General features: G+C 33.5%; 2 protein-coding genes across 2 annotated transcripts; both read right to left on the minus strand.

Annotated features, from left to right (window-relative positions):
• Positions 1 to 517: 517 nt before the first annotated feature.
• LOC134698985 (BTB/POZ domain-containing protein 6-like) lies at positions 518 to 3,397 on the minus strand. The gene is made up of 3 exons (XM_063560673.1): positions 3,300 to 3,397; positions 2,346 to 2,869; positions 518 to 1,734 (listed from the first exon to the last, which is right to left on the minus strand). The coding sequence occupies exons 1-3, from the start codon at positions 3,315 to 3,317 to the stop codon at positions 705 to 707; spliced, it is 1,572 nt and encodes a 523-aa protein (XP_063416743.1). The 5' UTR covers positions 3,318 to 3,397; the 3' UTR covers positions 518 to 704.
• Positions 3,398 to 4,646: 1,249 nt separating this feature from the next.
• On the minus strand, positions 4,647 to 9,348 carry LOC134698882 (uncharacterized transmembrane protein DDB_G0289901-like). Its single transcript, XM_063560560.1, has 6 exons — positions 9,230 to 9,348; positions 8,214 to 8,898; positions 7,203 to 7,361; positions 6,201 to 6,617; positions 5,379 to 5,645; positions 4,647 to 4,737 (listed from the first exon to the last, which is right to left on the minus strand). The coding sequence occupies exons 1-6, from the start codon at positions 9,230 to 9,232 to the stop codon at positions 4,733 to 4,735; spliced, it is 1,536 nt and encodes a 511-aa protein (XP_063416630.1). The 5' UTR covers positions 9,233 to 9,348; the 3' UTR covers positions 4,647 to 4,732.
• Positions 9,349 to 14,284: the final 4,936 nt, after the last annotated feature.

Here is a 14,284-nt window from a genome sequence, read left to right on the forward strand (position 1 = left end):
AAAAGGAAAACTTCCTTCTACAAGAAGGAATAAAGTTTAATTTGCAGATGACAATTGAAAAATGTGATATAATTGCAAATGAGAATACAGCCAACTAGAGACCAACACAACGTAGATGTTAGCAAGTAATGCCTTCTACGATGAAATTAGCCAAAATCTATATAGTGTAGTGAATATTTAGACATTATAAGTAAAAAGCAAACCTAAATGTCGTGTACCTAGTATGCACAAAAAGTGCACTAAAAAACAAATTGACTTCATTCTTTTGCTTTTGAAATTTGTTCAACCCATTATTTCAGCATGCAAAGCTTTATGATAAGAAAACAAGATGGATAAATCACTTTGACTTACGCGTTTTCACTTGTCTATCGATAATATAATACTTCATGCATTCACACAACTCAAAAGACAAAAAAGACATCTAAGGTGTCAATGCAACATGACTCTAAACCTACTCTAGTAAAGAAAAACCGTGAATAAAATCAACCCTGTTTGATCTATCATGAATACCAAATCCCCCAAAAAGACAACATAACACATCAATGGCTGATTGATTGCATCAATTTAAATTCTCAATATTTTTAAAAACTTTTTTACATTGAATCGTCCACTCGAGGATAACGATAACAGCCTTGGTGTATAAAATTGCAAAGTCACATCTAAATGTATTGTTTAGTTTGAGAACATAATATGCATGTTAAGTGTTAAGTTGACAACAAAAGAGCAGGGATCTGACCGCCTTCAATTGATGTCCCGTTCTTTGAAAAGTTTGAATCATAAAAGCAAATTTTCATATCCTTAAACTCAACAAGGTTTTTACCGCCGATTCCTTTATAAAAATGTTTGTTCGGTCCGACAAGTGTCAATAATAACGTATATATTTGATCAGGTTGTAGAAGAATTGGTGCATGTAACACAACTTCGTATACTTCATCATTGGGAACTGTGTCAATTTGACCTTGATAAATTGAGATTACGTTGTGACTTTCATCGCGGACCTCCAGATGCACGTGGTTGGTCTGTTCAAAGTACGCGCCAAACACAGCTATACCGTGTAACCATACCTGTTCCGATACATCAAAACAAAGAGCATCGGGTTTCCCCGTATGTTCCTGTAGTTTTTGATCCAGCTGACAGCGCATCACAGCATGGAACGCAACATTTACTCTCGGATGAACCTTGAACGGTAACATATCTCTCTTAGCAGAGCCGGACTTAAATTTCGCAATTAATTCTTTTTCTTCGGTAGTGAGAAATGGTTGCGGTTCAACTTCTCGCTTGTAATACGCATCATTCATTGCAGGAAACCTTATATTGTAGAAAATATTGCCCATGACATTCCGAATATTCGTTGGATTTATTTCTTTCTTGTTTCGCATACACTCATGCTCGCCCCATTCTATTAACGCTTCGAAAATTTCGTCCTCACTAGCATTTAGATCAGTTGATTCTGTTATTCTGCTGACACAATCTGGACATAGCTTCATGAAATCCCGTGATCGTATTGCCTCACGTGCGGTATTTGTAATGATGTACATACATTTCATTTTGAGATCCGCAGACTTTGTCAGGTGAGCTATTTCGAAAGCACTGCATGCATTATCTGCGTTTACCTGGTCAAAAAGACACTTTATTGTTTGGGTGAGGAGGCAATTAACCTTGTATGTCACAGCAAGAGGGGCTAGTTTTGTAGCTGTACTGTACTCTAGCTCAACATGGTCTGTATACAGATAACTAAAAGAACAATACAGATGGCTCTTTATAAATATCAAAATATGTTTAGTTAATATATATATGGTAAAAAAATATCATAAATTATAAGTGTTTGTAATTTAATATAGATTTTTTCAATTGATTTTATTCCAATTTGAATCCTGTCCTCCGCCCATTACTCGCATTAGAGACGTTTGTACCATGATTTTATTTATAAGTATCTATAATTTGATTGAGTTTTTCCACTTGAAGTTTTTATGTTAAGTTAATATGTTCTTTCGGGCATTATAAATGCATAAGCTGCTCGGTACTTATTGTATTTGTATAAGTTCGGAATTCGAAATCTCGTATAGACTCACGAAATTCAAGAGTGTAACAAATATTCATCATTCTGATATCATGTCACAATAAAAAAAAACTGCTTTATAAAATTAACCATAAAACAATCAGCGAAGTAGATTTGTGTTTTAATAATACGTATTGTTAAGATATAAAGAGTTAACTTGAAATATTAAATTGTTCTATTACTTGGTTTAAAAATTTTAGAATTAAGAATACAATGTCTTTGTTTTCAGTAAAAGGGGCATACAATGTACCTCTAGGATTGAATATTTTTTTCCGTAATTCTTTACCTTAAAAACAGTTTAAAAGTGTTAAAATCTGTGTCAGCTATTTCATAAATCTTTTCTTGTTTAGTCACCGTCTCTATAACAGGTTGCTCAGTGGTTTTAATGGTGTCCCTAGGTGACGGAACTGGTTGCTTAGCGAACATAGACGAATCATTCATATCAATCCATCCTCCACCTCTACCAATACTCATGGATGTACTTTTATTGGACATGTTACTTTTAATAGAAGCTTGACTATCAGATCGAGGCACTTTAGACTCAATAATGTTTTTCACTGAAACTACACTGCCAGTTCTATCTGTTTTCTGAACCACTTTTGGTTGTTTATTGTTTTCTTCCTCTTGTTTAAACAGAGCAAAGAATACAGGACTTCTGCTTGCCAGTACAACTTTGTGAGCCTTTATTTGCTCCTTCTGGTCTCCTACTTCAAACTGAACATCACAACCTATTTGGTTAAGTAACATGAACTCTAAACTTTGTTGTAAAGTTTTGTTACTCTGCCAGTCAGTCTCAGTTACCTCTGAATCCTGGGAATAAAAAGCAACAAAAAGACACATTTAAAACTTGACTATTTAGTAACATAACATAGATGGCATGCGGGTCATCAGGGTTCCATGATTTGAACAATAAATATTCTTTATACTTATTCCAAATCCTAGAGAGTTTTTAATTTGTTTCTGTAATCATTTGACAACATACTAGTAGTACTGCACACTTTTGACGGTCTCTTCTGCTGTTGATCTTTTCCCTGCATTTCTTTTAATTTTTCTAAAGACTGTTATATGTAGTTAAAATATGGTTTATTAGGACCAACTTTATAAGATTTTACTCACTATAAAAGACTTTTAAGTTAACTAATTACTCTTATGGTAATTTTATGTGTAACTTTTATTTAGAAAACGTAAAAACAAAGTAATTGGTAGATATTCAAAGTTAGTATATAAATATTATACATACCTCTTTTATCGCCGCCATTTTTGTTCCGCATAGTGATAAAGACAATAGAGGGAAAGTCGCTTTTGTATTTTGCAAATAATGAAACGAGATACGTTGGTTCAAAACATTACATGAATGCATATGTAAAGGGCGATAACTCAATTTAAACAATCCTACTATTTATTTGCAAAAATAACAATCTTTTTTATTTTCTCTAACCATATAACCATTGAAGGAACAATTCATTCAGATGTAACTGCAATTTATTACAGTATTTCAATATAATCAAAATAATATGACAGGGCACGTCCACTTGTATTTTTTGTCTATCTGATGATTTAAGCCTTTTCCAACTGATTTTAATAGTTCGTTTTATGTTGTACTGTTATACCACTGTCCCAGATTAGGGGGAGGGTTGGGATCCCGCTAACATGTTTAACCCCGCCACATTATTTATGTATGTGCCTGTCCCAAGTCAGGAGCCTGTAAATTCAGTGGTTGTCGTTTGTTTATGTGTTACATATTTGTTTTCCGTTCATTTCTTTTACATAAATAAGGCCGTTAGTTTTCTCGTTTGAATTGTTTTACATTGTCTTATCGGGGCCTTTTATAGCTGACTATGCGGTATGGGCTTTGCTCATTGTTGAAGGCCGTACGGTGACCTATAGTTGTTAATGTTTGTGTCATTTTGGTCTTTTGTGGATAGTTGTCTCATTGGCAATCATACCACATCTTCTTTTTTATATGATTGCCAATGAGACAACTCCAAAGTCCAAATGAAGTAGATGTAAACAGCCATAGATCACCTTCATCAATACAGCCAACTCAGCTTTAAAAGGTACGAAATGACAACATTTGTTTTTCTTTTCATTTACGCTGGTTCCAATCTTCAACATACATATATATGACGATAACGAACACAATTAATACAAAATAGTAATATTCGATGCACGCTATGTACACTTCAGAAAATGTATTTCTTGACAGAAGGGTATGAAACAAAATATTGGAAATAAATAGGAGGTATAAACATAGAAGCCAAAATCAATCCAAAATACTGTAGCAGGGGAAAAGGTCGCAACACCTGCAAAAGAATAACTGCATCAGTAGGATAAGGTCATGTATTTCATATTTGTTTTGTATTAAGTCTAATTTTCATAACCTACCAACCAGCCATGAAGAAAAACACACGTTTGGTTACCAAATATCAAGAAGCTCTGATTTGAAGGTATGAAGAAAGTTGCAACGAAAATTTCTTGTGCGTTTTTTAATGCAAAGAACGTATATGCATGAAGGAAACAGGAAGCAGATAAGGGACGGATCTGCAAAAGTGTCACACAAAAGTTTTGGTAACATTTTTTTTTCATCCATAATTTATCACAAACATTTTAATATACAGTAAACATAATACACTGTTTGTTCCAATGTTTATTTTGTTCTTGAAACATCTTCTTTCAACCTACAATTAAACAATATTCGATTAATATCATAATACAACTTTATCAATATAGACAAAGGAAAAATCATGTTCTTTCAAGTGCGATCTTTTTGAGCATATTAACTTAAGTATGTGTAATACTTGGTACGTCATTTTGTTCCTATATGAATGTATCTTTCATTAAAATATACAGACAAATGAGGAGGTTTGTGTACACGAAAACTGAAATAACATCACCGTGTTCCTATATCAAGTCAGGACCATGTGACATTCGATTTTGTTTGTACGTATATTTTTTAGGAGAAGTCAGTTGATGTAGTATATTTTACTATCCAATAATAAAGGTAATTCCAGTTATCATTTAAATGAAATGAAGGTTAAATATGGTCTATACATGTTAAAAACGTTTAGAAATAAAAAAAAAAAAAAAAAAAAGGGGGGGGGGGTAATTGTATTTATTATTATTGGATATGAGCGAATATTCCTTTAACCTGTTATTAAACTAATAAGCATTTCATTTAAAACAGTGTGTTTATAACATCAAATATTTAAATAAATGTCATATAAAATATCTGTATATTTTAACATATTCATTTATGTAAGATCATGTAACAATGCATATTATAACATTATTTTTTTCTCACATGTACAAATGCACTTACCCCTTCCAATTTGTGATCCTCCTTGACTAAACGGGTTACCTCCTGGGTTATTCATTCTAGCCATACCTGGCATACCTCTGTCTGCCTTAAAAGGTGAATACCCAGTACCTAGAGCCTGGTCTGGTCTCTGTTCCCCAGTACGACCATTATTATTATTAGACTGGAATGGTGATGATAATAATTCATTGTAATCAGTCTTTTCGTTAAATGGCGTCTGATATGTGTCGGTGTTACCATTGTTAAATTGGTAGCTGCTTTCTTTCTGACCTATACATATATTTCAATTGTGAATTAGTATGACAGTAACAAAGGATAATCACTTAAAATATGAAAACAACACTTTATTAATAGCATGCGTCCGAAACGCTAAATTTTAAGCCAAATATTTGGAGACCAAGAATGTATATAAAAACCTGAACAACATATTCATAACTTGGATTATACATGTTATATGCGTTAAAATATTTTTTCATAGAACATGATCTCTTTATCATTTGGTATCTCTCGATTTCACACTATATAAAATAAGAATATGACGAATAAATATCTCAGTACATTTGGTTTAGATCTGCATTTATAATATGGATAACTGAATACATCTGTATACCTTTTTCATAGATATAACTTCTATGATTGAAGAGATTGATACTCTGCAGTCATTTTAATAATAAAGAGTCCAAGAAACTCGACATTAAAAAAAACAACAGATAAACTTCCTCTTTAATACGGTATTTTAATAAAACTTAAAAATTCAACTAGAAATAGTTATTTAAATTTCAGATATAAATTAAAACTATCAAAGATCAAATAGAAAATTAATACCTGATTCGTATGAACCATGTGCGCCATCCGTGTTGCCATATCTCTGGGACTCTACGCTATTCGAGTTGCCATAATCTTGGGACTGTCCGCTATTTGAGTTGCCATACCCCTGGGACTGTCCGCTATTCGAGTTGCCATATCCCTGGGACTGTCCGCTATTCGTGTTGTCATATCCCCGGGACTGTCCACTATTCGTGTTGCCATATCCCTGGGACTGTCCACTGCCAGCAGAATTGAATTTTGTACTAGTGCCAGCTGCATTAATATTACCACTGTAAGAATCAGGATCAAAAGGATTGCCCTCAGATTTAGTACCCGAGTCTGTTGCAAACATTTCCTTCAACATCTGTTCATACTGAGATGTGTCAAATTTAGAATCTGTAGTCGAACTATCAGTTTTCTGCATGAATGAACCACCTTCAAAATGTTAAATATTTGTAGCAGAAAATAATGTTTGAGTTATCTTTCTTTCAACATAACAAAATTTAAAAAAAAAGACCACCAGTTTTTAAAAAGACTTATCTCTATTACTTCCTTTAATCATTTCCTCTTTTTCGTGGCTATTTAAATACATCTGCTTCTGATTGCAACATTCAATGTTGGGCAAATAAAGATAAACTGATTTTTACAGTTCGTTCTTATGTTGTACTGTTACACAACTGTTTCAGGTTATGGATCCCACTAACCTTTTTTTAACCTCGCCGCATTCTGTGTGTTTGTTCTTGTACCAAGTTAGGAGCCTGTAATTCAGTGGTTGTCGTTTGTGACTGGTTTACATTTTTTTGTAAATTAGTTAGGCCGTAGGTTTTCTCGTTAAAAATTTTTTGAATTAAATTATTTTTTGATTTCGGGCCCTTTTATAGCTGTATGCGCTATGGGCTTTGCTCATCGCTGAAGGCCGTACGGTGATCTATAAATGTTAATTTTTGAAGTTATTTTGGTCTCTTGTGAAAATTTGTCTCAATACCATTCATATCACATCTTCTTTTTTTGTATACATACCTGATAAAGCACCAGGTCCGCCATCATTATTTGTCATAAATTGACTACCAGTAAGTCCACCCGGGCCATTATTCGTCCCAATGTCTAATTTAAATTGACCACCAACCAAACCACCAGGACCTCCTTTCATGTTGCTACTGTCAAATGGTGATTTCATTCCTTTATATTTACCAAAATAAGTCTGATTAATATTTCGAAACCACAAATTAAACGTTTATATGGTTAAATAGTGTTTGAAAAGCAAAGCAATAGCAACAATTGAAACCATCAGATTACACTTTTCATATGATGAAAAAAGCACACATTTTATGTTTTTTAAGCTATGAAAGGACAAATTTCCTGAAAAAGAGATCTTGTATGGAGGGTTTTATTCTAACATTACGTTAACCTTGCTGAGAATATAACGGAGAATGGAAATGGGGAATGTGTCAACAGTACAAAAATTCTACTTGAAAGACTAGACAACAGCCAAAAGTCCCACAATTTAGAGCGAGCTTCAGCTGGCCTCTAAGTAATAATATATTCACGAAGTAAACTTATGTTTAAATAAATATGGCAATAACTTTCAAAGACGTCAAAATGCCGCAGATCTCCAGAGACAAAGAATGAACTTGTAAATTAATGATGCATGTTTCTGCTGTATATTTTGTTGTGTGTGAAGTAGGCTACAAAATGCAAAATAGTATAAATTCAGATCACCAGATTTGACAAAAATTTTTGAATAGCCAATGCCTTGCACCATGGTGAAGGGGTTCTTATCAGCTAAAAAAAACATTTATGAATATATAGCCGTTTCCAGATAGCCATTTTGGAAAGCCTGGATTTTCTTTCAACAATTAAAATTATATAAGAGTATATTATCATTGTATATTTCATTACTTTAAAATGGTCCCGACGACATTCCTTGAAAACCACCCCAAAAAGTTCCTGCCGAACTACTAGTTCCTCCTGTAAAAGGTTCTGTAGAACTTTGCCGGCTATTACTGTTACTATTAAAAAAATAAGTCATACCTTCGCCCATGCTATTGCTGCTTCCACCTCCATTACTATTAGCGGTAAACGGTCCCATTCCTCCTCCGTTTCCTTTTGATCCACTGGAAAATGGCCCCATTCCGCCTCCGCTTCCTTTTGATCCACTGGAAAATGGCCCTTTTCCGCCTCCGTTACCGTTTGATCCACTGGAAAATGGCCCCATTCCGCCCCCGCTTCCTTTTGACCCACTGGAAAATGGCCCCTTTCCACCTCCGTTACCGTTTGATCCACTGGAGAATGGCCCCTTTCCGCCTCCGCTTCCTTTTGATCCACTAGAAAAAGGCCCCATACCGCCTCCGTTACCTTTTGATCCTCCGGAAAATGGGCCCATTCCTCCTGTGTTGCTGTTACTGTTGAAAGGATTATTATCACTCCCCATACCATTTCCATTCCCTTCCCCTTTCGGCGAACCCATACCACGATCACTATCACCACCGCCAGACGTCATACTATTGCTGTTCCTTGAAGAATACGATGTGCTACCACCTCCGTTCGACGCCATATTTCCACCATTATTTGATTCAGAATTTGCCAAAAAACTTGCATCAAAGTTATTTGTTGAATACAAGTCTGATTGTCTTTTATAGAGCACAAACGATGATGAAATATGAAAGCACAACAAAAATGACAGTAATTTCAAAGGAGGCTGTATGTTGTACGAAATCTGCGTGAAAAAAGACATGTTGCTTATCTAATAGGATTTTTTTTTAAATATCCCAAGAACTTCTTACAGGATTGTGTAAATAAATGATATCAATGTCTAATAAAGTGCTGAAGTAATACCAATATGCATCTCTCGTAAAGTAATATTATAAAATGATATTGTACGATCTCTTCCGAATGTTTTGAAAATATATGGTGGACTAAATTTCTATAACACATTATCTTTTTTTATAAATAAATAAGGTTAACAATATAAAATGTTGCAAGTACAGTATACAAAAGATATGGCAACAAAATAATTTTCATTTGTGTAAGACATGTTAATAACTTACCATTGTATTCGTATTATAATTAGGTATTGCCGCTTGATCTGTCAAACTGTTTTATCAATTGACCACAGAGGAAACACGTTTACTTGAAAGCACCTGCTTCATTATCAGACTATCTTAACGGTAACAAACGGAGGCGAATTTCACTTCTAACCATGTGATAAATATAGATTATAACATGGCATTTTTCATATACCCCTTATCAGCCATATAGGTGACTGGTCATAGTATCAGCCAGAGAGCCGAAAGGCTCAAGGGATAATATTGACCATATGCATGGGCCGATAAGGGGTCTGATATGAAAAATGACATACCCGGCCACGTCCACTTGTATTTTTGTCCATCTGATGAGTTAAGCCCTTTTCAACTGATTTTTGTAGTTCATTTTTATACTGTACTGTTATATCACTGTCCCAGATTAGGGGGAGGGTTGGGATCCCGCTAACATGTTTAACCCCGTCACATTATTTATGTATATGCCTGTCCCAAGTCAGGAGCCTGTAAATTCAGTGGTTGTCGTTTGTTTATGTGTTACATAATTGTTTTTCGTTATTTTTTTACATAAATAAGGCCGTTAGTTTTCTCGTTTGAATTGTTTTACATTGTCTTATCGGGGCCTTTTACAGCTGACTATGCGGTATTGGCTTTGCTCATTGTTGAAGACCGTACGGTAACCTATAGTTGTTAATGTCTGTGTCATGTTGGTCTTTTGTGGATAGTTGCCTCACTGGCAATCATACCACATCTTCTTTTTTTATGTAGTATGTTCTTTTTATCATATACTTCAGCAGGAGATATATACAGACAAGAACTATTTAAAAAAAAAAGAAAAATGCATTCATTCTATTACTTTTTTTTTGGATAATATATTTGGCTGATTTCTATTATTATTTTTATCAAACTTAGTTATGTTTTTCACTATAAACGTTCCTTTGGGATTTATGCTCCGGAAGCAGTTGATATAAACCGGAAGAAGTTGATATAAAACGGAAGCAGTTGATAACAGAAATAATATTACACGGCTTAGGCATTTTTTATAACTCATTAAACAAATATATTTACAAATAATTTTATCGTGGGGTCCAATTATAACATTATTTTCTATAAGTATATGATAAATCTTTATTCCGATACCGTTTAATCGCCGCGATGTGATATAGCATTGTGTTTTGCTCCAAGGCGGTGCTAAGCAAACATCAATCAATCGGTACCATTGTACACGTGCTTTGTGGAAACAAGCCAACATAATTATACATTTGTAAACATGTTATTTGTGATTTTTTGTTGTTGTTATTGTTGTGTTTGTTGTTGCTGCTGCTGATGATGATTTTGATATGAACTTCTGGTTTGCTATTCTTTTCATCTGATATTGGAAAATGTGAAAAAGATGGATTGTTGGTGTGTTTAACGTCCAGTGGTTATAATTGCATGCATATTTAGGGAAATGATGTTTAAGTTCATGCATAAACAATCATAAACTTGATTGCTGTTATTCATCTTAAAGTCAAAGACAAAGCAAAAGTTCTCACTCAATCGCTATTTTAAGACGGTCCATAACAACAGTTTTTTTTTCGAATTTCTTGTTGGTGTCAACAATAGAATATATCGAAAGAACCATAATTATTGAGGTCCATAGAATTAAAAAAATGATAAAAAATGATCAAGCCTTTCAAAATAATTTTAAATCGTTGGTAAATGCATAAAGCTTAGTGTTGTGATTTTGGTACATAAAGAGAGACACAGACTTTCGTACATATATATAGTTATATATAGAGAGGGATAAGAAGATGTGGTATTATTGCAAATGTGAGACCAAATGACACAGAAATTATGACCTTCAACAGTGATTAAAACCTATACCGCATAAACAATTATAATAGATCCCAACATGACAAATGTTTAACAATTCAAACGAGAAAACTTACTGCAAAATAATGAACGAAAAAAACATATGCATTTATGGATGAGCTGGTGTTTTAAAACATATTAAAGGTTTTGTTTTGTATTCAAGGTAAACGCCTTATAAGACATTGTTTCTTCACAAAATTGAATTTGTGAATCAATGAAGTGTTTGATAAAGTTTTCAAAAAAGACATGAGTTACACAGTAGAAAATTAGTTCCACTTATAATTAATGATAGTTGTCGCGGAATTAGAACATCATAATCATATGACTTTACATAAGAAATTACAACTTGTCAAAATAGTGACAAGTTGTAATTTCTTATGTTAAGTCATATGATTATGATGTTGTTTATTTTTCAGACGTTGCACCACCTACTAGTAAAATCCCATATCCGCAACAACCCCTAAGCCTAGTCAGAATTACAATTAATCTTGTGTTGCATAACTTGTGCATCTCCAATCTTCTTTTTTTTAATAATTCAAATGATTTTTAGTTTGTTTTTTTATAGTAATAAATGGATTTTGCCATATACATACTAATGGGGGAGCAGGGGTTTTGAAGATTATGTCACTGGACAGATGTAAATACAAGTAAATTGTATCTTTATTAACATAAGTGCTTTATCATTCTTTTTTTTTAGTTAGAAGTACTTTTAAGATAATTAGAAGTGCTTTCACTAAGATAATTAATTTGAATTATATGTTATATTTCACAAACAATTCACACCAACAAAACAAAGCATAAAGTATCATAGGGTATACGGCAATGATATATAAAAAAGAAGATGTGGTATTATTGCCAATCAGACAACTATCCACAAAAGACCAAAATGACACAGACATTAACAACTATAGGTCACCGTACGGCCTTCAATAATGAGCAAAGCCCATACCATATAGTCAACAATAAAAGGCCTGTATTCAAAATAACAGTTAACCAAGAGACAATGTTAGTTACCGAAGTACAACTGTCTCATTGGTTTTGATTTGACGCGTTCGTATGTATCTTACAGCTATCATTTGATAAAAATGTGCTGGTTCCTCGAAATGCAGAGTATAAATTATGTCATTGTGCGGTTAAACTAAGATATATATATAAAACAGCATTTGAAAGTTGTAAAAATATTGGTTTTCCATATAAAAATTTGTGTGTTTGGGGAAAAGAGAGACCAGTTTCTGGGACTTTCTCGTGCTCGTGTTCTACGTCAAAGACAACCTTGAATGAACACTCTGACGTCAATTAAATTATATTTAGTATCATTTATACATATTTGATAAACGTTAATCCTAGTTAAACCAATTTATCAATAAAAATATGTGTTATTCAGGTTAATCAGTATATTGAAGTTATTTCATGTTTTGGTTTTTGTTTGGGTCAGGGATACTGACTAAAGAGATTAATATTTCCGTTAGTCAGGAGAAAAGCACACATCTTTTGGGAATAATCAGGTTCTTAAGCATTATTGCACAATATACAGTGAAACCTGTCCAAACCGAACACCCACGGGACTTTGCGTTTTGTTTGGTTTTCACAGGTGTTCGGATTGTAGAGGTTAAACGGAAGTCGACACCAAAATAATTTTGGTATTTACTGACAAGGGATAATAGGTGACACAAAAGACGACAGTTTATTTTTGTGTTGATTTAGATGTAAATGTAAAACAAAAAGAAGATGAAGATAGACGTTTTGCTACATTTTTTTTTATAAATCAAACGCCACTCCGTCAATCTCGCTCGTCTTTGGAAGTCAAGATGTCCGACGTGGAGCGATTTTGCTTTTTATCATTATTTTCTCATCCGTTAATTCAATGACCAATTCAGATTCACAGTCGTTGTCAAATGACGATTTCGTAGTTGAATCGGGAACGTCATTGTACACACGAGTTCTCGGACTAAACTGGTCACCCGCTGATTGATACTTCGTCAAACGATAACAGTGAAACAACAGCAGGGGTCCAGTTTATTCTCGGACTTTATCGTTGCTAAATAGCTATCGGAAGTCTTCGGTAGCATTCGAATCAAATATATAGGGCCTCTAAACGGATTCCAGCAATCGAAATCCATTGACCTTGTTGTATTGCAGGACTCCTTAATCCAGTGAAAGGCTTTAAAACTATTATTTAATTAAACAGTTTAGCTACAGGATGACAGTTACGATATTTGAGTAAGGTGCATTTAATTGATCTGAGGGAAAGTTCCTTTCTTGTCATTATCGGCGATGGGGGTAGCTGACCAGTTCAACGTTTCTTTAAAAAAAAAATCGCTTTATAAATGTACACAAACATGCTAGTATAAATAATGTCATTGTGCGGTTAAACTAAGATATATATAAACAGCATTTGACAGTTGACACTTTCAAATAAAAGTATCATTGGTTTTCCCAAAAAAAAATTGTGTTTTGGGGAAAAGAGAGACCATTTTCTGGGACTTTCTCGTGCTCGTGTTCTACGTCAAAGACAACCTTGAATGAACACTCTGACGTCAATTAAAGTATATTTAGTATCATTTATACATATTTGATGGACGTTAATCCTAGTTAAACTAATTTATCAATGAAAATATGTGTTATTCAGGTTAATCAGTATATTGAAGCTATTTCATGTTTTGGTTTTTGTTTGGGTCAGGGATACTGACTAAAGAGATTAATATTTCTGTTGTTTAGGAGACAAGCACAAATCTTTTGGGAATAATCAGGTTTTAAGCATTATTGCACAATACACCTTTTCACCGAAATATGAAAGGTCAGTAGGAAAATATCTTTAAAAATATATAGCTTATATATATACGTAATATATTTTTTAAATATGTAAGCATTAGTTTAATATTGTAAAGTATTCTTCTAATAGCACTGTTTGATTTGCAATCTCGATACATAAGTATTCCAAATACAAATATTATTTTTATCTCTTTTGATAAATGACCCATAAATATGTTTATCGATCAAAATAATTTTATTGAACCCTACAAGTTATAATCGAAAGCATTTAATTCTTACTGTTAAGGTACAAGTACATCTATAAAGTACATGTCTTCTTTGTTGATACCGCTGCATAAACGAGTGGGCCTCTCTCTCTCTGTATAAAAAAACTAAAAACCATCAATTCTCAATGAGCAGTTTAAAAGCACCGTCGATTTCGCGGAGTCTTACAAGAAT

Source organism: Mytilus trossulus, unplaced genomic scaffold, assembly GCF_036588685.1.
Source record: "Mytilus trossulus isolate FHL-02 unplaced genomic scaffold, PNRI_Mtr1.1.1.hap1 h1tg000024l__unscaffolded, whole genome shotgun sequence".
NCBI lineage: Eukaryota > Metazoa > Mollusca > Bivalvia > Mytilida > Mytilidae > Mytilus > Mytilus trossulus.